Consider the following 24412-nt stretch of genomic DNA (forward strand, 5'->3'; position numbering starts at 1 on the left):
CTGGGTGGGTGCAGGGCCACTGAGGCCGTCCGCCAGGGATGGAGGGAGCCTTGGTACCGGGACAAGTCTTCACTCCCCAGCGCGGAGCTGACCCTTTACACACTTTGGCCTGACGTGTCCTAGACGATGTGAAGCCGGTTCTCTCTTTGTTCATCTTAGTCCCCGCGACGACAGCAGGAGGGGATAACCGAGCCTGTCCCGGGAGTTCCAGGCCCCAGCCCTGGATCCTCAGACCTCAGACCTCGCGGCTGCCGGAGTGGGGCCGGCACGGTCGCGGAGGAGTGCGCGGCCCGAGGCTAAGCTCCTCACCCGGGCCTCCCTCCCGACCAGGTGTGGTTCCTGACGGAGTGGTGAGCTCCTCGGGAGCCCCAAATCCTGTGGCTTCTTTTAAATCTCCCTTCTAATTAGAAGCAGCGGTGGAATCACTTGAGTGATTTTATCTGTCATGGGAAAGCAAACCCCAAGCCCAAACCTCAACTGCCCATCCCAGAACCACCAACGCCCCCGTTCTCCCTTTAAAAAGTTATTAGTGGAAAAGATAAAGAGCTGGGAAGCCATAGAGGAGTGGGGGAGGGGCTCACCTTAAATAGAAGTGTAAGTGTATGAGTGTGCAAGTGTGTGTGTGCGTGTGTCTGCGGTGGGAGGAGACTAGACCTAGAAGCCAGAAATGAAACAATCGCGAACGTTTTCACCTACTGAGAAACACTTTGATCTGGGATCGGACGCTTGAAGCAGCCCTGGGGCTCGCAGATTCGGATCCGCGAGGGCCGGGGGTGTCCTGAACCTCGTGGGCCGGTGAGGAGGCCCGGACCGGGGTCTGGCCCTACAGCTTGCAGCCAGGTGCGCGGGACCTATCCGGTCGGGCCCAATCTCCGGGCCTTGCTCTCTTCTTCCACCCCACCCCCACCCCCCCCTTCCCGGATCCTTCCCCCCTCGGGGTGGAGACTCTCCTAGCCCCAAAGTTCCGAGGGGGGAGGAGAGTCGACGGAAGAGCGCGTAGATGCCCCCATTGCTTGAGTGTGAAAACACACCCACTCACGCTCGCATCGCGCCCTGCACACCCCAGCAGGCAGTCTGCCTCGGTTCCCCGATCAGGCACTGACCGGGAAAGCGGGTTGGGGCTGTTGGGAAAAGCAGGAGCTGATGGCGAGATTGCCGCGGCTATAAATCCATCACTTCCCAGGTCAGCTCTGCGAGGCGCTGGGACTAGAGCTGGCGGAGTGAATTCCTGGGCTAGCGCGCATGCGTCGGCAGGTAGCAACCCAGCTCTTTATGACCAGGTGAGATGTTGGTGAGCAGGTAAAAAAGGAGGATTTGCCTAAGCGATTCCAGGGAGCGGGCCCGGCCGAGCCCTCCAGCCCATGCCCGGCGGGGACCCGTCGCCAGGAGCGCCGAGCCGCGATGTCCATACTTGCCAAAATGGGGGACTGGCAGGTACGGGGGTTTGCCTTGGCTGGGGTTGAAGTGGGCGGGGGTGGAGCGGGGGAGGGGGCCGGCAGGGGGGGAGGCGGAGAGGAAGAGCCTTGGCCCAGGGCAGGGAGAGTCGTAAGTGAGGCGCGCCTGGCAGCGCCCAGGAGTGTTCCCAGGAGAGAAAGAGGGCAGAAAAAAACACGCGCTGCCGGCGGCCCGGAGCTGGGGAAAGTCCGGCGCACGCTCCACAGGTGGCCCCGGGGGGTCACTTGTGGTTTGCGCTAGAGCTTTTCATGCCCCCCCCCCCCACCAGCAGAAACAAGGGTGGATGACTAATTCGGGAGGGGGAAGGGCGCCGGGCGGGGGTTGCAGTGCGTGGTAAGGAAGGTTCCCGACTTGGTCCGCCCTCCGTTCTTGCCCTAGACCCCAGGGCTACGCATGTGGTGGGGTTCTGGTGCACCTGTCTTCCTGCCTCCCAAGTTTGGGGGACCTAGTGGGGGGTGGAGAATGCAGAGGGGTCCGGATGGACGGGTCGCGCCGGCGAGAATGTTCTTTGGGGAAATACTTAAGAGTTTGCACAAAGTTTAGCCTCTCAGTCGGAGTCGTGAAGCCCGTTTGCGCCGCTTGGGCTACGGATTGGGGTGACTGGAGGAGGAGTGGATGGTGGGGGATAAGGCAGGTCCAAAATTCTTCCAAACGAACGCCTGCCAAACTCGGCCCTACTAGGCCGCCCGTATTACAAGGCCAACTGGGCCCTGGACCTTGGGGTCCCTGAGCTCCGGACCCGACCTAGGCCACAGGAGCATTCTTGTAGCTCTCGGCTTCTAACTTCCAGACATTTCCCCTACGGAAACCCGGGCAGCTCTGGCCAGGTTGGTGAGGGTAGCAGCCTCTCTCCTCTGTGGCCAATTTCATCATGGGAGCTGCGGGGGCCCTCTCCCTGCCAACCCCCAACCCCCAACCCCCAACCCCCAACCCGGGGCCCAGAGAGGCCTGGTTAGGGCGAGATTCTGGGTGCCTAGAAGCCTGTAGGGCAATTCGAACAGAACGCCCTGAACTTCCAGAGAAAAGTCGAGGTCCTGCTCTTTCTGGGGCGAGTTCCTTTTCTTGTTTCAGATTTGTGCCATGAGAAGTAAAGGTCAGAGAAGGCCCACCTTTACTACATTCCCTGGAGTTGGGGAAAGGAATTTTCTTTCTTTCCTTGTATTTATAATTTTTATTAACACTGAGCTTTTTTCTGCCTCTCCCCCCAAGTTAAACCTCACTGAAATGCAATTTCAGCCCCAACGTTAGACTGCCTTTGGGGTTTAAGGGTGCAAATACCCACACCAAACACAAACGTTAGAAAGCCACACCTTTTTCTCCCTTGCCCCCGTGGGCCTCAGGACCCTGCTTCGTTCTCTTCTCTGGAGGGTGTAGACTCCGGGAAGTCTTTGGCTGAGGGCTTTGCAGGTTTCTCCGCAAGCAAGCCGAGTGGACTTCACAGCAGAACGCCTCGGGTCTGAGAAAGTGCCAGTAGCACAGCCTCGGTGGAGGTCCGAGCTTCCAAAGGGCCTCAGGTTCCGAAGCGGTGAGATCCTGGCCTCAAGGAGAAGAGAGTGAGCCCTGGGCCTAGCTCCTGCGGGCTCACAGTTTGGCAAGAGGTGGGAAGCCTGCCTCTAGGGTGGGGCCCATGGATCTGGGGCCTGGAGGGGTTGGATCCTTCAGGCTTGGCCTGTTGGGCTCTTGGGTCCCACTGGGTGGTGACAACCAGAGAAAATAGCCATTCAGGCCCCTTGCTGTCTCTTTGTTCCTTTGGTGTCTCCGTCTCACACTGGTACTCGTTTTTCCCTCCAAGGCCCTCTCCACGCCCCCACTCCAGGCCTGGACCCCCGACCTCTATCCCCAGGCCTGGCGCTACTATCCCGGGGCGCTGGTGAGGACGGAGCATTGACATGCAATGAAGCGACTTGTCGTGGTAATGACGTTCACACAAACGCGGCTCGGCTGGCTCCAGGGGCTCCTGGGGCGCGGGCCTGGGCCTTTCTTCAACGCCCGTAACTCGGGCGGTGGCGCTGAGCCCGCAGGCCCCAATCTGCACCTCAAAGGCACCCTCGGCGGGAATACAACAACAGTGTAGCAGCCCCCGCGGGTGCGGAGCCGGAGATCTGCGGGGCACGGGTCAGCCGGGGTGGGGGTGGGGGGCGGTGGAGAAGATAAAGGGCCTTGAATGCCTTCCCCAGCCAACAAACTGAAAAAGCGAAACTTGAAGTTCCCTTAAGTGCACTGTGGCGACGGCAGAGGGTGTAAAAATCCCATGCTCCCAGGCCTAGGATTTGGCCTACAGATCACGCTCGGCGGCTGCGGCTGCCGTTAGGAAGGTGGAAATGCTCGCGGCGGCCCATCGCCCGACTTCTAGGGACTTCTAGGCCCCGCGTTGCGCGGAGGGCCCCGGGGCAGCCCCTTAGGGTGCGTGGTGCCAGCCCTGGACGGTCACCGTTTCCCCCGGGGGAGTGGACTGTGTACAGCCACAGAACCGTGCTAGGTGGCGGAAAGGAGCGCCCCGGCTGTCCGGGAAATGTCCCGAGCTCTAAATCCCCCTTCAAGCTCAAGTCTTCTTCCCAAGTTTTGGGAGGGGCCTCTGGCCTACTCTGCCTAGCTTGAGGAATTTGCGGGGGTCACCCAGAAGGAGAATTGCCCTTTTACAGATTTGGGGGGAAGGGGGTTCTCCCTCTTCTCGTCTCCCTTCCACCTGTTAAGAAACGCTGGAATTGTTAACGGCCTCCGCCCTTCTGTAAGGACACCCCGTGGAAACCCGGGAGGCCTGGAAGTTTGCAAGAAACAGGCCTAGATGGAACCAGAAGTCATTACTAGAGCAATTCGGAGGCAGACCTACTGCTGCTCAGTGAGTTTGCAGTATTCAAGAGCGAGAAAGACACACAAAAACTTTTTCATGGAGGACAGATGAGGAATTAATTACTCTGTATTTCGAAGGATTACATCACGTCTTTCTTGTTAGTTTCTCCCTTAAAATAATTTACTAAAACAGCAGAGAGAGAAAATAATAATAATAATGATAATAATAATAATAATAATAATAATAATAATAAGCCCCGGTGGGGCGAGCAGGTCCCTGTGTGGAGCCGGAGAGCCCAGACTGGCCAACCTGGACTCGGGGGTGGCCCCAGGGCCTCCGGGTTCCGCGTCAGCCGGGCACTGCGCCGCGAGCGCGCCCGCTTTAGTAACATCACCAAATCATGAAGGAACTCTCCCTGCTTTAATTAAAAAGGGGGATCTTGGGAAAACTGGAGCAGATTAGCACAGCGAAGAGTTGGTTCCCAGCGATTTATTTTGATGCATGAATGACACGGCGCACACATGTCGGTATATCGGCTCAACTCCAGAAGCGACTGTGAGACTCCATAGGAGTTCTGTATTTTGTCCACATCGCACCTAGGAAACCCTTAGCCCAAACACCACGTTGAATTATCAGTCAGCTCTAGCTTCATACAAACGAGAGGAAAATCATTTAACCCCTGGAGCTGTCAACTAACCTCTTCAGGGTACAATTTTTATTTTACACGCGGCAATTAAAGGATCGCAAACCCCAGCCGAGCCACTGGAGCCGTTCGGCAAAATCTTCAACTTGGGGGTGGGGGTGGGGGGGAGCGCAAAGCCAATAAAACTCCCAAGGCGCTGGGGCCCGAGGTGGAGGCTGCCGCGAGCGGAGGCGATCTCTTGTTGGGCAAAAATCCTGGAGTGACTTTGCCGGTCTTGGTTTGGTGATTATATTTAATTGCGAAAGGGATAATAATTTCTAATAAAATTGGACGGGGCCGAAAGGACCGCGCGGTTAGCGGTGGTAGGGGTGAGGGAGAGGTGCTGAAAGCTGGGCCCCAGGCGCAGCCGCTCGGACCCTGCACAGTGCAGGTTTTTTGTTGTTGTTGTTGTTGTTGCGGAGGGCATCTCCCTGGAGGAGGAGACGGAGAGGAAGGGGAGTGGGGTGGAATGGGGCAGCGGCGGGGGCTGGGGGGTGACTGGGGCAGGGGCGCGCGGCTTGTCTCCGGGGAGATTCCGTCCGCTCACAGGCAGGCGTGCGCTCTAGGAGCAAGTTCGCGGCTTGGAGAGGCCTTTATACCTGGGTCGGAGCGGCCGGCCGCAGATTGCGGTGCTGGCGAGCAATTGGACTATTGTTGATATGCTAATGAGGCGATTAGGCTGTTGGTAAAGAGCTGGAAAAGGGAAAAGTTTCTACCATTAGAGGGAGATCTCCGAGCGCACACGGGAGCTCTTTCCCTTCTCGCCTCCTCCTCCTCACCCTCCTCCTCCTCGCCCTCCTCCTCCTCCTTTTTGCCCTCCTCCTCCTCCTCGCCCTCCTCCTCCTCCTCCTCCTCCTCGCCCTCCTCCTCCTCCTCCTCCTCCTCCTCCTCCTCCTCGCCCTCCTCCTCCTCCTCCTGCGCTCACCGCCGGCAGCCGGCACTTTGCGCTTACCCAGAGAGTAGCTCCACTTGGGTGCGAGGCGGAGAAGGGGGCAAATCCGTTCACGCCGATCCATGAAAATGCTTTGGAAACTGACGGATAATATCAAGTACGAGGACTGCGAGGTAAGCGCGGCGCCGGGTATCTTTGCGGCCGCAGGCTCGGAGCGCTACCTTCCCGCTCCTCCTCCTCTCCTCGCAGCCAGCTGCGAAATGCGGGTGGGACAAACTTTCCCCAGCGCGGCGCCCGCCTCTCCGATTCGCCCGAAGAACGCAAGGGAGAAGCTGGAGAGGAAGGATGTGGACGCTGCCTTCTTTCATTTCCCTCCTTCGAAGCTCCTGTCCCACTTTACCCCCCCCCCCTTTTTTTTTTCTGACCAGTTTTGGGTCTGCCTAAGAGTGGAGCGAAGACACGAGCTTGGGTTTTTGAAGCAGTTGCTGGCAATTAGGCACGCGTCTGTGCACCCGGCGTGTGTCTCCAGCGAGATCCTGGGGGCTCGAGTCACCAGGAAGAGAAAACCTTTTCCTCTTTAACTTCCTCTCCGATCTTTAATATTCCTTATTTTATTGATTCATTTTTTACTTTCTCCCTATCTTCCCCCTCTCCCCCCCCCCCTTTCTAAAAAGGCTCCTTTCTGTTTGGAGAAGGGGCCCGCACACTTCTCCCTGAGCTGGGTTGCACCTCCCGGTTATGGGGTTCAGTTTGGAAACACTCCTCTCCCACGTTGCTTCGGGGCTCGCTCCAGGTATCTCTGTTACTGAAGAAGTTGTAAGCAGCTTCTCCCTCTGTGGGACACTCGGAGAGCATCCCTGGGGTGGCGGTGGGGAGGCTGCGCGGTGCGGAGCCGGCCGGCCGCGGGGTCCTCCAGCTGCGGCCCCTGCAGCCGCCCGGCGCTCGGCTGCGTGACCGTGGGAATCCTGGCGGGGCTGCACGGGGCCTCTGGTGCGGGGAGCCCGCGGGGCCGATAGAGCGCGCCTCATTGGAGCCCGTTTTACAAGCCAGGGTCTCCGGAGCTCGGCTTCTTGCGGCAGCCGGGGAAGCCCCAGCACCGCCGCTCCGCCCGCGGGAGGCGCTGGGAACCCGCCTGGCTGCGGCGGCCGTGAACTCCTTCGCAACCCCCGCTGAAATACGCGGAGGGGTCACGGGAGGGGGAGGAGGGCCGCGGCCGATGATTACCTAAATAGGTGGTAGTCCCTGCCTTTGCTGCGTTTTGTATTCTCTTTTCTTTTCTGCTCTTTTCTTTCTCTTTGACATTTGGAGCTGGAAATGTCTGGCGCAGAGGTCTGTGCGGGCGCAGCAGCGTGGGTCCTGTCTCCACTTGAAATCAGAACCCGGGTTGAGGTGAACGATGTGTCACCCGTTCCCTTCCCCCTCTCCTTTCCGTCGGCTATTTTAAATCTTTCTCCTTTCCCGGGCCCTCCCTTCACCCCACGGGGCACGAGGTGACATCCCACGGGGACCGGCGCTTCTCTGGGGGCTCCTGCCGTGCGCGGTGCCGGGCTCAGCGACCCCAGGGCAGACCGGCCGCTTTGTTTTCAGGCCTGGGGTGGGGGGTGGGGGTGGCTCTGCGAACTGGTCCGAGTGCAACTGAGCCCCTCAGTCGAGAGCGAATTGTCCCCGCCAGGGCTGCGAGCCCGAGGCTCGGGCATTTCACCCTCGCGGAGGCCGAGCCCTAGGCGGGCGGGGTCCGAACCTCTGCGCGGCGCTGGGCGCCTGCGACACTCAGGTGGGAGGCGAAGAACTTGCTCCCTCTGAGAGGGATCCTGTGGGGGCGCGTGTGAATGTGTGTAAGCGAGGCCAAAAAGAGAGAGAGGAGAACAGAGTGAGGGCTGTTTCAACAACTTTGCGGTGGGCGAGCGCCGGAGCAGGGATTTCGGGTTTCCGAGCCGGCTCGGGGCTGTCTAATTATGTCGGGGCTCTGCAGGGACACGCAGGAGGCGAGGTGCCGCTTGTTCTGACAACCCAGCGGGCGGACTGGCAGCGGCGGCAGCCGGGCCGCGCTGGGAGAGAGCGAGCCGTGTCATCCGGGCGGGGGTGGGGGGTGGGGGGGGGCGTCGGGCGGGAGTGGCCCAGCCAGTCGGACGGGTTTGCGCCGGGAGCCGGGAGCCGGTGCCAGCGGCGCCCGGGCTGGGCCGCCTAGCGTCTCTGCGCGCCCCGGGCCGCGTCCCGGCTCCCCCGCCCCGAGCCCCTGCCCCGGAGAGCCGAGGGCGGGGCGGCAGCTGCCGCAGAGCGGAGCGGCCCGGGCCGTCCGAGGGGAGCTCGAGCGGCGGCCGAGGCGAGGGCCGGTGGTGGAGCTGGCCGGCCGGTCCCGGGCGGGGCGCCGGGCCATCCATGGAGCAGCGGCGCGGCGGCGGGCGGCCGAACCCCGAGTCCCAGGCCCGGCTCCGGAGCGGAGGAGCCCGCGGCCGGAGAGGGCCGGGCAGCACCTCCCGTGCCGAGAGCCCGATGAATGCCCGGACGCGGTCCCCGGCAGCTCCGGCCCGCGACGCGCGGCCCCCACGGTATCCCGAGGTCTGCCCCAGCCTTTTAGGTCTGATTGTCCTCGCTCGCTTCCTCTCCCCCCCCCCGCTCCCTCCTCCTCCCCCTCCCCCGCGGCCTCCCCCTCCGTGCGCTCCGGCTCGGCCCCCTCCCCCTCCTTCCCTCCCTCCCTCTTTCCCTCCCTTCCTCCTCCCGGGCTCTCCCTCCTTTCCTCCCTCCCCTCTCCCCACTCCGGGCTCCCCTCTCTCACCCACACTTTCTTTCTCACACACGCACGCAGACACATTCTCCCTCTCTGCGCTCTCTCCCTCGGTTTCCCTCTCTCCCTCTTTCTCTTTCACTTTTGCATGCCCTGCAACCTTTTAAAATGTTGCCCCTTCCCTGTGATTCGCCAGACGCCGCGCCGCGGCCCCCCGCGCGCTCGCCCGCTCCCTCTCTCGCCCGCTTTTTGTCTCTCGCGCTCCCTCTCCCCACCTCCGATTTGCTACACTGAGGCTCCCGTCAATGGACTGCATTGAGAGCCGGCTCCGGCGCGAGTTGCCTCTCCGCTTCACGCTCGATTTCCAGGCATTCTTCCCTTATTAAGTATTCGTGTAATATTAATAGTCATGAATATCTGCTATTAGGAGGCTCCAGGAACGCTGCCCAGCGCGGTTATTAGAAGCTCAAGCGAAGCCGCCGCTAAGAAAAGAGGGGAGACACGGATTAAGGAACACGCACATACACACAGACACACACACACTTTTTTTTTTTCTTTTTCCTCTTTTGGGGTTTTTTTTTTTTTTTTTTTTCATTTTTTTAAGGAACTTTGAATCCTAACCGCTCGCGGCAGGATAGAGACCGTGGGCTCGACCAGCTGAAGGCGCCGCTCCAATCGGTGGTTCAAGTTCGGATGGACCAGAGCGGGGCTCCAGCGCTCGCGGGAGCGTCTGCGCCGTGACCGGAGTCCTGGGTGGCGCGGGGCTCTCGGCGCCTTTTGTGTGGGGCGCGCTCGGGCGGCGGGGCAGCCGGGCTCTCCAGGCTTGCTTGTTTTTTTCCACCCTGACTCGTTACCCCAGACTCTTCGCAGATGTTAGTTCACAGTTTTTCAGCTATGGTGAGTCCCATCCCCACCCCCATCCCTGTTTTCCTTAGGAATTCTGTTCTGGAAACCGGGTGCGGCGGGGCTGCCCGCAACCTCGGGTTTCGCGCCCAGGTTTCCTTCAGGGCACCCCCCCCCCCACCTTTCCATTTGCATTTCTCTCTTTCCTCCTTTCTCTCGCTTTTTTCATTCTTAAATCGAATGCATTACCCCCTCCCCCCTGCTCGACCTCTCCCGGCGCGCAGTCCTACCTCGCCGCTACTTCCCCAGGCGTGTTCCTCACCACGTTCATCGTTATTTCCTCGCGTATTCACTTGTTCCCGAGGTGTTCTCAACCTTTGGTGCTTAATCCATCTGCAGGAAGAACGCGGCCCGGTGTGCCCCCTACGCTCGGAGCCCGGGGCTCAACCTCCGAGGGTTCGCACTCCCTGGAATCAACTCTGTTCGCCTGTTTTGCAAGCGAATTGCAATACAGGGACATAAAGTCAGGCGTGTCTTCTGCCCTTTGGGGCTGGGGTGCAAGGGGCGGGAGCCTCCGCCCCGGGGTACACCTCTCTCTTTTAAGCCCAACAAGGCTGAATCTTTCTATTTTAAACCTTGACTTGACGTCCCCGTTTCCCCCATCCGTATCCTAAAATCGACCCTGTCGAGAAAAAGGCTCCCAACTGAGGAAGCGGAAAAGACAGACCCCCATCCTGCAGTTAAAACCTTCTTTAAGCTGGTAATTTAAACGTGCGCTTTCGTTGCAGCCCCTGTATGCGATGTTTCTATTTAAATAGTCATGAAATGGTAATGGTCTTTGAACGTGTGTGATTTTTTTTTTTCCTCCAAATAAATGAACAGGGTGTAAACAATAACGCAGTGGCAGGCAGGTTCAAATCCGGGGGAAAAAGGAAAGGCCGCTTCTGCTGTTTAATATTTAGCAGGAATTTTCATTTTGCTTAAGGGAGGTTTCACGCTGCAGCTAAACGGAGTGTATTCTGGGAGGCCTTTTTCTGTCTCCCCCCCCCCCCACTTTCAAAGAAACGCCTAAGCAGAGCCTCTTATGCCCCCACATTTGCACCATCTAATTCCCTGCGTTTTGGAAAGAGCCCGCCTCACTTCTGGGGTATTTTCCGAAATGAACAAGTTGGAGCCCATTTCTCTCGGCGGCCTGCCCGTGGGAGTGAGCGGTTCCCCACGCAGTCTTGCGGAGTGGATTTAGAGTGGACAGCTGTAACTCGACGCCTGATTTCTCCTTCTTTCCCCTTGCCCTCTCTCTCCCTCTTGTAGGACCGTCACGACGGCACCAGCAACGGGACGGCACGGTTGCCCCAGCTGGGCACTGTAGGTCAATCTCCCTACACGAGCGCCCCGCCGCTGTCCCACACCCCCAATGCCGACTTCCAGCCCCCCTACTTCCCCCCGCCCTACCAGCCTATCTACCCCCAGTCGCAAGATCCTTACTCCCACGTCAACGACCCCTACAGCCTGAACCCCCTGCACGCCCAGCCGCAGCCGCAGCACCCGGGCTGGCCCGGCCAGAGGCAGAGCCAGGAGTCTGGGCTCCTGCACACGCACCGGGGGCTGCCCCACCAGCTTTCGGGCCTGGATCCTCGCAGGGACTACCGGCGGCACGAAGACCTCCTGCACGGCCCACACGGGCTTAGCTCAGGACTCGGAGACCTCCCGATCCACTCCTTACCTCACGCCATCGAGGACGTCCCGGTAAGAGGCCGCGCGGGGGGGCGCGAGAGGGGACCGCAGCCCCTGCTCACCCACCCCCAGAGAAGATAATCGGGACGTGCGGCGGGTGGGCCTGAGGTTCCCGCGATGGCGTTTACTTTTCCAAAATTTCATATTATTTTTTGGGGGCGGACGCTTTGAGAACCCACGGCAACGACCGAATTAAAAAAATTTAAAAAAAGTAGTTGAGAGTTCTATAGCCTAGAACAAAGGTTCCTGGAGCTCCTGCAAACAATGCCTGCGTTACCATTTCCACCAACACAGAAATAAATCAGACGAATGTCACCATTAACAATATCTGCCCCTCTCCACGACAGTAAACTGTTTCGATTGGGAGAGGATCTAATGCCACCGCTGCGTCTGGCGTGGGGATTTCTGTCTGTCCTGAAAAAGACGTTAAATCCGACCAGAAAAGGTCATTAAATGCCCCGGCAGTTTAACATAAAGTGTAAACGACACCCTAAGAAAATCATTTTTGCCGGGTTTTATAAGCACTGGTGATAACTAAAAGTTATGTGTGTACCCTACCCTGATTAAAGAATAGTAAGTAGCAAATCGGAGCAGGGGACATTAAAATGCAGCCTCCTTCTCCTCCTAGGGGTGCTAAGTGCTGACCTCATAAATCATTAGCTGGGTTCCCAACGCCTATCAGAACCTGCTACACCCCATATTAAATTAAATGTTTTGAGACTATTGGGCAATACATTATTTGAGTTCTGATTCAGTTATCGATAAATGCAGTTTAAAATGATTTCTGAATAAGCATGGTATTAGCACATTTACTATTTACAATGTAAACCTATTGATAATTTGAAAGTACTTTCTGAAATTAAATTTAAACCAGCATCTCTGTTTCAATTCTACGTATTTATGGTTTCCTCGCAACCTTCCTGAAATGGAATTAGAATGAGCCAATAATTTTATTAAAGCTGTAAAGGCTCTGTTAATGCTACTTTTCTTTGGAGAGGAAATGTATCTGGATGTGATTTTTACTAAAATGCTATTTCAAATTAGTGCATCAAATATTGCAGCAATATGTCCGTTGACAGTTTAATGATTACTGCATTAGATTGCAAAGAAAATGGTCAGATGAACTTACCTGCTTGCTTGGTGAATTTAAAACATTATTTAAGTTACATAGGAAAATAGAAAATTTATTACAGCTCTCACTTGGCCCAGTTAATCACTGAAATTTGTTGGTTATGTTGAGCAGCCTTGCATGGAAAGCAACAAAGTAGGCACTTGATCCACTGTGGGATTTAGTAAGCATGGTGTGCGTTTGTCTGTGCTCATAAATGTTTTTGGAGACTGATACTAAACGGTACATTTCTTGGGAAGTAAAATGAGAGAAGCAATAGTTGAGAAAAGCGCAATTAAAAAACCAACCTGGAAGTTATGATCATTTTAGTTCCCCTTCCCAAAGAGCCTCTGAATCCTTTTCCTAGCCTGCTCTGTGGAAATATTTGAATTGCAAAATGCATTGCAACCTTTTGGAATTACTGTGAATTAGGATTGCTCTCCTTTGCAGAAATTCCAAAGTGGCTGGTGTGAATTCTTAGCACCTGTATAGTCACTCTTTGTGGTGAAATTAGTCAGTAGGAGAAATTAACCAAAAGATCATATAAAAGCAAGGAAACTCGGTTGCAGCTCTTCCCCCCACCCTCCCCCACCTATTAAGAAAAAAATTCTTTCAAAGGAATTTGGGTCAGGAAAAGGGTTGTTTTCAATTTTCCCATTGCTGCAACAGTTAACCTTTAATAAGAATGACTGCTAAATATTTAAGAAAATCAAATTGATGGTGAAAATTATTTAATCATTAATATCTCAGTGGGGTTTTAAACTTAACAGTCTTCCCTGTATGGACAAGGTCTAGAAATAACACAAATAAAAGTATTATGCCACACTACATTTACTTTATGGGTTGAGGGTGCGTGCATAAAGGGATCATATTTCCCCATATAGTTAAAACACAAGAACTGCAGCAGTAGTCATTTCTGAACATTTCTCAATTTAATTATACTTAAATCCAGAAGCACTTTAGGCAAGTTACAAATGAGAGCATTGAGTATAATAAAACCTGTAATAAAGCAACTTAGTACCATCCACCCGGAATCATTGCGATCAGGCACAATTAACAGGAGCATAAATCCAAGACAGAATGGAAAATGTTCGAATCAGTATTATTGTTGGACAAAGACTAGAGAAGGAAGTAATAGTTTTTTAAATGGTAATGCCTGTGTTTGGTAACGATTGCGAAATCTTGTATCTCAGCAGCCCTGGTGCTAATTTGTAAACACAGCCAGACATTATATTGCCTGTCAGTTTCTGCATTAGAAAACATGATTTCATTTTACTTTCTAATCACGTTTTGACTCTAGCACACACGTATACCCATCCATCTGTAAAAAAAAAAAAAGAGAGAGAGAGAGAGAGAGAGAAGAAAAAAATAAGAAAAAAACCCAACAAATCTGCTGCTGGACCACAGGGGGGAAAAAACCGCAAAGGTTTTGTTTTTTGTATTTTTTTTTTTTAAACCATTTTCATATTCCTTTCTGATACCCGGTTTAGGCAGTAGTCTTCTTTAAAAAATTATTTTTAGTGTTCCATAAGTGAAGGTGTGTATATGCATTTGCTTTTTATCACACTACCTAAAACGTTTAAAATGCTCCCTTGTTACTCCCGCCTCTGTCATTTCTATTGTGTTTCTCTGGCTTTTGCTGCCTGAACACTCGAATCGCTAAGGTCCGAAGCCGCTGAGGCGCCAAAATAAAGCCAGGTGTATTTTTAAAGGTTGAACTGACTTTGTGAGAAAGATTAGGTGCTCCAAAACTTGGTTTCATTTCCAAAGAAAGTTTTATTCCCCACCCCCACCTCCTTCAAACATGGATTATTTGCTGGGGGAGGAGAAATGGGCCGTGGGTGTGCAGTGAAACCTCTTGAGTTGCAAAGCCTCAAATTCCAATAAGCCAAGATGAGATGTTTATATATAAATGTCACTATTTGGGAGGGGGAAATTTTGATTCTAACCCTTCCCCTCCCCCCATGTTGCATGGAATATTCATTTCCTTTTGTTTTGATTATACACTTACATCCATGTGTATCCTTTTGTTGCAGCATGTAGAAGACCCGGGTATTAACATCCCAGATCAAACTGTAATTAAGAAAGGTAAGCCATTTCCTTCTACATTCCAGGCATGTCCTTACAGGCATAGTGCTATTTAAAAGAACTTGCAGAGCTGTATTTATTTTTTTCAAATAGGATTTCCTAAAGGCTCAGAATTAGCAAATAGATGGGCTTGGAACAGCAATGCTTAAGTGATCGGCTCTCAGTGTGTTAGTAATGGCAACAGGCTAGCCTTGTTCATGATTTGACCATTTAATTTAGTTTAATGATACATGGACAAACACATGAAATGTGTAAGAGTTGAACTGATTTGGAAGTGGCATTTCAGTTTTCAAATGGTTTAATAGTTTAGTTCATCTGTTGTGTGCGTGGCTATGAGTGTTAAGAAGGGGTGTAATGCTAAAACGGTGCAAATAATTCAACGTTAACAGAAGGGCAGTTGTGTCTTTGGTAACACTCCTTAGCAGAGGAAGAAGAAACTTTCATGTTCTTCAATTTAATTTCTCATTAGCTGTTTAAGGGGTTTTAAACTTTGTGAATTAGGTTAACAAAAATTTGGCTTTTGGTTAAAATTAGCATCTTGAAAATGTCGGGATTATTAGCATAATTGTTCAGAGCAGAAATTGTTTTTAAAAAGTGTCAAGTGACTTGGATGGATTTGTAATTTGTATTGTGTTTAGTGAGTAGAAATAAAGTTTACTGGATTAAATGCTATTCACAGCAGCTTTTTTTGTTGTTGTTATGGTGGCAATGTTACATTTCAGGATTCTAGGCACCACCAGAGGACGATGCTATATAAAACTGTTCTCATTTCTAACCCCAATCAGTATATTGTTAGCCAGTTTAAAGTTTCATTTTTTGCATCTGTGAAGTCTTTGTCACGTCAAATTAGATGTGCAAGGGATAAATCTTAAGAGATGCTCTTTCCAAGTCGACATGATAATTGGCTCTTTTATTAGTAATCTCTCAAGAGTTCGTTTAACTCCTATTGTCTCTATTAGCCTCCCCAGAGCTATTAATGTCACAAGTGATCTATCCAAAACCTAGAGCCCCCTACCTCCCCATACGTCTAGAATATCCCCATTAAAGAGGGAGGAGTACTGTGAATAGAATGTGTGCATATTATTATATATGCCTCCTTGTGGAATTTTAAAATACAAATGCATACTGTACTTAAATGGTTGTGAATGCATCTGAACTCTATTGGTGTTGAGAAATGGAACATGGTAGTACACTTTCTGCTGGCCTTGGCTTTTTTCTCTAACTATGGTGGGGCCGGCCATGAAGAGCTTATGATTTGAACCAGCAAGAATATATCCTCTCCCCTTCCCAATGAGTACTCTTAAGCAGACAAGGGCATTAACGATTTGCTGGACAACAGGGCATACTGCTAATATCCTATGGTAGGCCTATTTATCCTTTTTTTTCTCCCAGTTCAAAATGGGGCTTTGGGATGGATTTCCACAACTCGGGTCTTTTTCACAACTAAACCTAGGAAAGGGCTTATTCCTCAAAAGGATGGGTGGGGCACGTGTGGTGTGTGACAAGCGAATCGACCGCCTCCCAGCTTGGTGCCTTAACTGCAATGCTCACTTACAGGCCGCTTCAGCCACCTAAACTCTCTGCTGATTTTAATTATAGGTCTCTGAAGCAATCTCTTCCCAACACTAAGGCCCCCCCCCCCCACCCCACAAAAACTCCAAAGTACACACAGCTTGCTCTCGGGTGTGCAAACGTAATCCCCTCCCCTGCACCCTGACCCTATGCTCCAGCACCTCAACTGGGGCCACTGTCCTCGGATGAGAGCCCAGGGGGTCACAATGTCACTACCATTTGTAGACAGCACCCTTGCGGCTAACAGGAAAGGGTTCAGCCGGAAGCTCGGGCCTGGCTGGTGGCGCGAGGTGGGGGCGCCTGCCGGCCGCCGGGTGAGGTGCGCCGAGGGCCAGAGGCTCGATCCCCAGGACTGGAGAACACCAGGGAATAGGAGAGAAGAGGGGATTTTCCGGGCTGGCAGGAAACGGGGGGGTTGCAGTGCAAGCCCGGGCGAGCGCCGGGGTCGGGAAGGACTTGGGAGTGACCCTCGACGCCCACACGCAGCTTCCCCGTCTATCTCCGCAGGCCCCGTGTCCCTGTCCAAATCCAACAGCAACGCCGTCTCCGCCATCCCCATAAACAAGGACAACCTCTTCGGCGGCGTCGTGAACCCCAACGAAGTCTTCTGTTCAGTTCCGGGTCGCCTCTCGCTCCTCAGCTCCACCTCGAAGTACAAGGTCACGGTGGCGGAAGTACAGCGGCGCCTCTCACCGCCCGAGTGTCTCAACGCTTCGCTGCTGGGCGGAGTGCTGCGGAGGTGAGGCCCGGCTCCGCCCAGCCCGCCCCGCCTCGCGGCCGCGGGAAACACTGCGCCTGCGCGGGGGCGACGACGCAAACGGGCCTCGCGCCACGGCCCTCCCTTCGCGGGAAAAGAAAGGGGCGGGGAGAAGAGCGCCAAACCCGGTGGGTGGGAGCTGGGGGCGGGACGAGGCGGCGCGCGCTTGCGCCCTTCGCAGGCTTCCCGCGCGCTCGGCGTTCTGGCGCGCTCCCGGGTCCGCCGCCGCAGCGCGCTCCCCGCGCCCTCCGCCCCCAACCCAACTCCTCGCGCGCACGCGCAGCTCTTTGCACCGCGCGTTCAGTCCCGGCTGCTGCAGCGGCGGGGCGCCGTGCAGCCACCTTTTTACTCCCGCGAACACCTTGCAAACCCTGGAAAACTTCCTCTCAGGCGCCTTACTTTGCCTTACCTCCGTGTAGGGTCTCCGACGGAAATCCACCGCCCCTTGAATAGATAGGGTTTTTAAGTGGAAGACGGTGGCTTTCTCTGGAGTCCGCCGCCCTTCCTGCCCCCTCCGCTCCCCCCCTCTGTCACTGTCACTGTCACCTCTGGCCAGACGGCGACTCCCCGTGCCTAAGGCACACGCATTAGTGGTTCCGGTGTACTGCGGCCGCGATGTGCTCCAGGCAGTGTGCAAGATACGGTTACGTGCATCATTATGTGTAGTCGTTGCCCACGAGTGCGTGTTACGTACGTGGCTAGGGATACACATCTCACCCCTGTGAGGCCGGAATGATTCGTTTCGTAGATAAGATTTTATAAGGGTCTGCAAGGTGAAGCACCTTCCCTTAGGGCAGATTTCTCCCTCCCTTGAGCTGCATCCTCCTAGGGTTCCACCCAACTTTGTGAGTGGTGGGTGTTGGGTGGAAGTTTCCCACATGATCTTTTCCTTTTTTCTTCTTTTTAAATAAGGAAGTAGACCAAGAACTTCACTGTTTTGCCATTTATTCATTTGTGTATCTATGGACCCACAGGCCCACTCTGATGGGTATATCCCATGCAAAACCTTACAAAGCCGTTTTTGGAAGGTTTTAACATCAGTTTTTCTAATCTTTTCTTTCTCCTCCAGTCATTTTGCTTCCCTTTGTAATCTTTCACTGACAGAGATCTGAATCCGCCCTCTGCTTTTTCCTCCCCTTCCCCCATCCCCAATATTGGAGACTGTTTACCTAGGGGAGTATAATCTAATCCACACAATTAAAGAGCACTTGAGTAGGGAATAAAATCTGAAATTAATTAATTTGCTGTTTTATTTAAACAATTTATCTTAACCACTTTCTGATTATGGGAGTCTATTTAGACATCTATTTAGAACCACCCCCATTGTCGCTGAAATCAGTGAAATTTTTAAAGGCTGATCTCAGCTTTTGACATTTCCAGTTAGGCTGGTGACATGGCATGTAAACAGTTGGTGAAATGAATTTCCCACCGGGGCTAAAGCCAGAGCAAGAAACGTGAGAGTGATGATAACTTTGGTTACTCTGAACAACCTAACAGCAGTCCTTGCAAAGACAATTTAAAGACCCCACTGGGATTTGTGTGATTGTAACAACAGGGAAAATATACAGCAATCAGTTGAACTCAAGAATACCTCAAACCCTAGAGATGAGAGTTGTGTTTGTTTGTTTGTTTGTGGTTCTTCTTTAGAGATTTGGGAAATTAAACCCTTCTAACCTGCCACGGTTGCTACAATCATAACTGCACGCGGGGGTGCTTCACAGTCAAGCATTTGTCTTCTATGATCTTTCTGTACCATTCCTTCCTAGATTTCCCTCCCTTAAGTATCTCGAGGCCACGATTCTTGACTGTGAAAAGCACATTTTAGGAAGTTTTCAAAATGAAAATAATGTGATGTAGAGCAACCCAGTGTTTTCTCAATCCCTTTCTTGCATATATTTGTGAAACAGGGCGAAGTCTAAAAATGGAGGAAGATCTTTAAGAGAAAAACTGGACAAAATAGGATTAAATCTGCCAGCAGGGAGACGTAAAGCTGCCAATGTCACTCTGCTCACATCACTAGTGGAGGGTAAGCGAGTCCACTTGCTAACAAGAAGGGAACTGTCTTGTGGGAAAATGGATAATACTTAGTGGCCATTTGGTTGTGTTTTGTGTCAACTGGGCAGTTTCGTTTTTTCCAGAGGCTGTAATGGAAGTGAACGGAATTCTTGCATGTCGAAAAACTATTTGCATATACTCCTGTCCTCCTTTTTTCTTTCCCTCTGCCACAAAATTCCACCTCCGTAGCTCAACATGGACCTAAACAATGTGAAAATTTAAGAACTGCATATATCCCAAGTTCCTGTCTCCTTCAGAGAGCTCAGCAGTAAATCACTTAAGCTATTCTGACATCTGCGTTTGAGAAATGCGTGACCATTACTTCCTGAATTAATTTGGGAATCTTTGACCTGCATCCTGATTTAAGACCGTCCTGAAAGCTCAGGGTTATATGCCCTTTCAGGTTTTTGTTTTCCAAACATATGCTCCCTTATCTCTTATTTAATTGTGCTTCTCTAGTGGAGGGGAAGAAAAGTGAGCAATTTTAGATTTTGAATTGTTTGGCTAGGAAAGAAAGAAGAAATGGAAGCATTGCAGAAAGTTTCTCATGGCAGTTTTTAACACACACACACACACACACACACACACACACACACACTTCCAAACCCTTCAAAACAAAAGCTACTCCTGTTCCCACTCCATGCTATAGATACCCTGTCACCAGAACCCACTTACATTCCTGCTTCCTCTAGATTCCTGTTAACTTTTTCTGATACTGAATTGGCTTAAGTTTAGATGCGCTGGGAATGAATGTGTAAGCTTTCTTGTGTTTTCCTATGCCTTAGGTTGAAGATGTTTTATGCCCATAGGAAAAAAAAAAGACACATTACCAGGTAGATTTCAAAACTGCCATTTCTATTTCAAGAAGGCATTTTGTCTTATTTACATCTTGCACTTGAGGAGATACATTACAATTGGACTTGAGCTCCAGCTTATAAATAACTAAAAAAAAAGTTTAAACCCGTAAATTTGAGAAAGAATCCTATGAAGCATTTGTTAATGGCGTTGAGGACGATACTATAATTGTTAAATAATAAGCGAGTGTTCAGTGCCAGAAACTCAACTACAGTAGCATTACGTTAAAAATAACATCAGTGCATAGGAGAACCCACTAACCCACTATCCATACCCCCCTGCCCCCCCCCCCCCCCCCCCCCCGAGAATTACATGCAAAGGAAATAGCAGTGGCAGTAGTGGATTCGGGTATAGTGTGAGCAGTGTGAGCGAGTGTATGGGCTTGGGGGTTGAGTCCTGTAGCAGGGAGGCAGTTTCTGGAGAACTGTTATTGTTTGCGATCCGCTCCATTTTATGGAAACGAGCTCTGCAGAGAGGGCTTTGATGCTCTAATTGGCGCATGCGTTCTTCCGGAGCTGGAGCTAATGGCAGGAAGCCCTGCAGTAAAAACCAACTGGTTCAGGAAATTAAAACCAAAGATTCGAAAATCAACAACACAGACAGACTCAGTGGAGTGACCCTCAAATCCTCTTGGTTAATCGGTTTGGATGAACAGATAATTATATGCGATCAAGTTAAAATGTAAACCTTTAGTTGTTCCCTCGAAGAGAAGCTCAGCGAGTAATTATGAATATCATTTATGAATGTGTTGATAGGTGTGAGGTTGGAGTACAAGAAACATTTAAAAAGAGAAGTTGGGAAAATGTCATCAGGGTGGGGGAGGAGACTCGCGGGTGGGGGAGGGGACTTACATTTTCAATCCCTCTTGGCCTTCTAGGCCAAGTGGCCTTTTTTTTTTTTTTTTCTGATAAATTCATCTGCCAGATACTACAGAGAAGGAAATAAAATTCCAGAAATGAGAAAACAAGTAGTTTGTGTTTTCTTCAACATCTGGATTAAGAAAATAAGGGAGTTGGGAGGAAATTTTGATCTTGGCTCTTTTCAACCTTTTGTCGCACTGCCTCTCCTCTCTCCCCTCTTGCCAGGAGAAGCCGTCCACCTAGCCAGGGACTTTGGGTACGTGTGCGAAACCGAATTTCCTGCCAAAGCAGTAGCTGAATTTCTCAACCGACAACATTCCGATCCCAATGAGCAAGTGACAAGAAAAAACATGCTCCTGGCTACAAAGTAAGGCATTTACCTTACCTCTTCCGGGGTCTCTCTGTGTCTGTTGTCCAGAGAAACAAAAATCGAAATTGTTTCTGGTCTCTCCGGCTTTTCTCCGGCTTCTTTTGTGTTCATCAGCTTTGTTGTTGTAAATAACTGAAATTAACAACACGCTCTTATTAAACCATACCGTTTTAAAGGGGAAGTGTAGGCGGGATTGTCCTGTGTTTCCATCTTAATCCTCTCTTCTGCTCCACCTCATTTTTTAAAAAATGAGTGTGGGGGGGAGGAGGGGGGTAATGTAGGGATTTGATAGAAGCTCAGTGTGAATTGGTGACTCTGTCTTTTCAGAAAGCCCAGCATCAAGTCCTTAAATGGGGACCAGGCTTGCCTATATCAGTTTTTGTCTCCTATCAGTATGGTCTCTGAGGGCAAGGATTAAGCAATGGTCTGCAAAATGTGCAAGCCAGGAGTCCTAGTTTCAACCTTAATCCCTTATCCCATTTCTTGCCTTTCTTTCTCCTCCCTCCTCAAAAGTGACACACACACACACACACACACACACACACACACACACACACCCACAAGTCTTAGCCTACAGGCGAGATGTCAAATAGGTTTCAAAATGGCCCAAGTTATATTCCCATCAGTGCTTGGGCTGAATAGGCCCCTCCAGGTGGTGTGTGAAAAGAAAATTACTGTTTTGATATGTTTTCTGGAAATTAAAAGGCCTGTTCGGAAGCCCTTAATTATCAAAGTCTGTGTCACAGGAGGGCATGGAACCAGAGGGCAGAGGCTGGGGCCTCAGGCGGGATAGTTTCTGACCTGAGGGCATCAGCTGGACTTGGAGAAGGTGGCCTAGCAGTGCTCCCCATTCTCCCTCCTCCCCCCCCCCCCCCCCCCCCCGCCCCGCACCCCCTCCAGGTTGCTGCTGCCTCAGGGAGGCCCCAGCAAGTCCTTCCTTCCCAGATTCAGACACAGCTTCCAGCATACAGGCCTCATCTGCCTGTATTTCTGACTTTTCGAGACCCTTTTTGAAATGCCAACTTTTTCTCTTCCCTTAGCTTCCTAAGCCCACCCGTATTCACAGTTTCCCTAGAGATTTTTCGGGGGCTGAGGGTTGGGGGGTGGGAAAAGAGGTGGAAGGAGAAATTGAAATTGAAGGGTCGATTTCTTCTCAAAAATCAGTCTGAGTTTCCCCAGGTAACAGGTTTTCTGTGACCTTTTTTTTTTTTTTAAGGCAAAATAATCCCAAGAAAAGTTTTGCCTTCCTGTCTGCATCCAACCTGATTTGCAGGTGAATGAGTGGAGACCATCCCACCAACTGAGGTCTCTCTAGACCTCTAGAGCAGGAAGAGGGTCTGTCTAGTATTTTGAACAGGACAGCTGATGGCTGTGTGCTATTGGCCATTGGCGAGATGCCTGTGTTCCTGACTCCTGCCCGTTTTATTCTCTTTTGTTTCTCTTCTAACGTGTGAAATGTGTTTCTGTGTCTGGGGCGTTTGGTATGAGTGAGAAAAGAGGCGGTTAGCAGTTAAGGGTAGCTGAGGGGTGAGAGCGAGAGGAGAGAGAGAGCGAGAGAGACATTTGTGAAGGCAGGAAAGGCATGCATTGACGGAAGGAGCCATGTTTCAGTGGACACTGAGGGGTGACTCGGTCTTTCCCCAAGTCTGTCTCTGGGGCCTTGGGTCAGGTCGGGGTTCCCCGGAATCCCCTGGGGGTGACTGCAGGGAGAAGGGTTTTCTCTTTGCTGCTGGTACTGCCCACAGGGGAGCCTCATCTCTCTCTCTCTCTCTCTCTCTCTTTCTCCCTCCCCCACCACTCTGTCTGTCTCTCTGTCTCTCTCTCTTTCTCTGCTTCACTTGTGCTGCAGACAGATATGCAAAGAGTTCACTGACCTGCTGGCTCAGGACCGATCTCCCCTGGGGAACTCACGGCCCAACCCCATCCTGGAGCCCGGCATCCAGAGCTGTTTGACCCACTTCAACCTCATCTCCCACGGCTTCGGCAGCCCAGCGGTGTGCGCCGCGGTCACGGCCCTGCAGAACTATCTCACCGAGGCCCTCAAGGCCATGGACAAAATGTACCTCAGCAACAACCCCAACAGCCACACGGACAACAGCGCCAAAAGCAGTGACAAAGAGGAGAAACACAGAAAGTGAGGCTGTCCTCCCGCCCTGCGTCTCCCCGCCCAGCGAGCCCACCCACTCGGTCGTCTCCCCCCACCTACCACCGCAGGCAGGTGACAGCTTCGGAATCAGCGAACCCCACTGCTGCTACTGCTGTTGCTGCTGCCGCCGCCCGCCACCCACAGCCCTCCAGAGTCCGGGGGCCCTCTCTCTTCCGGCAGCGGGACCGCCCCTGCTGACTCCGCCCCCCCTGCCTCGACTTCCCCTCCCCCCCCACCAGCACCAACTCCCCCGCCCTTTGCCCTCCTGTGGAGCCTAAGAGAACAGAACAGGCCTCGAAGCCAGCAAAGAAAAGTTCTGTCCAAGTGTGTGAACCTTTTTTAAAAAACAAAAACGCAGAACAGAAAAACCAACAGGAACCCAACAGTGACAACCACCACAAAAAAAAAACAAAAAACAAAAACAAAACATTTTTTTTTTTTCTAAAAAAAAGAACATAAAAATGAAAAAAAAAAAAAAGATACGAGCTTCATGGGACTGAGTCACCACCTTCCCTTACATACTTCGGTTCAGATTGTAGCCATACTAAAAAAAAAAAAAAAAAAAAAAAAAAGGCCAAAAGGATAATGACATTTTTATCAGTATTGTGAATAAACTTGAACACAAACACAGGAATTTCCATGTCATGTCTTCAGTTGTAGAAGTTTTTCCTCTTCAAGGTAAAGCGACCAACTTGAACTTTCTCTGGCAACACGATTCACAGTTATATAAGGGAATCAGTGTTCACGTCTCTGTATATATTTATTTATGTGTAATTTAATGGGAATTGTAAATATGGTGAGTCTGTTTTAAGCCTCTTCTTTTTTTTTTTTTTTTAATTTATCTGGTGATCTCGTTTACCTCTTGTTTAGTGGGTTTTGAATCTTCCCTATTAGTTCTTCATGTGGTTCATGGTACTTATTTAGAAATTCAAGGTTTGGGGGATTTTTTTTTTTTTTTCCCCTCTGGGATTCATGAATTTAGCCCTGTTGTAGCATGTTAAAGACAACAAGGAGACAGCTGAACGAAGAAAAAAAAAAAGCCAACTAAAATTTTATATATAATTAGTATTACATTTAGCTTTCCATCGAACTGAAAGAAAAAAAGTGATATCGGACCCTGGAAAGAGTTTTAAACTTGAGTGGTTTGATGACCCTTCTATGTATTGTGGGGAGAAAAAAAAAAAGTTTATCTTATTCCACTATCCTCCCTTGAAAGGATCATTCCAGCAATAAATGAGCATTGTCTTTAAACCAAGGGTAAGGGATTCCCCCCCCCCCCACCTCCCTCTCTCTTTCTCTCTCTCTTTTTGTTGAAAGAACTTCAAACATTTGGGACCACCTGGTATTCTGTATTTTCACTGGCCATTTTGGAAGCAGTTCTAGTTGTATTGTATTGACTTGTGCTGGCAGTAGTTTTCATGCCTGTCAATGTATCATAGTCCTTTGTTGCCCAGATAAATAAATATTTGATACGCTTTA

At 51.5% G+C, this 24412-nt stretch overlaps 1 protein-coding gene and 1 long non-coding RNA gene across 6 annotated transcripts; one reads left to right on the top strand and one right to left on the bottom strand.

Annotated features, from left to right (window-relative positions):
- Window positions 1-1286: 1286 nt before the first annotated feature.
- TFAP2A (transcription factor AP-2 alpha) lies at window positions 1287-24412 on the top strand. Of its 5 annotated transcripts, none has more exons than XM_086706309.1 (7): window positions 1287-1434; window positions 10700-11134; window positions 14267-14318; window positions 16398-16629; window positions 18555-18673; window positions 20643-20784; window positions 22637-24412. In XM_086706309.1, the coding sequence occupies exons 1-7, from the start codon at window positions 1402-1404 to the stop codon at window positions 22923-22925; spliced, it is 1302 nt and encodes a 433-aa protein (XP_086562435.1). In that variant the 5' UTR covers window positions 1287-1401; the 3' UTR covers window positions 22926-24412. The 5 variants fall into 5 exon arrangements, with proteins under 5 accessions (XP_086562435.1, XP_086562434.1, XP_086562433.1 ...); XM_086706308.1 differs by lacking the exon at window positions 1287-1434 and adding an exon at window positions 5562-5993; XM_086706307.1 differs by lacking the exon at window positions 1287-1434 and adding an exon at window positions 8185-8379.
- LOC147580774 (uncharacterized) lies at window positions 4721-7901 on the bottom strand. The gene is made up of 2 exons (XR_015251076.1): window positions 5881-7901; window positions 4721-5621 (listed from the first exon to the last, which is right to left on the bottom strand). It is a non-coding gene; the product is annotated as an uncharacterized LOC147580774 (long non-coding RNA).

The sequence above is a fragment of the Puma concolor genome, chromosome B2 (assembly GCF_028749965.1).
Source record: "Puma concolor isolate L17-30 chromosome B2, mPumCon1.1.hap2, whole genome shotgun sequence".
Taxonomy (NCBI): domain Eukaryota; kingdom Metazoa; phylum Chordata; class Mammalia; order Carnivora; family Felidae; genus Puma; species Puma concolor.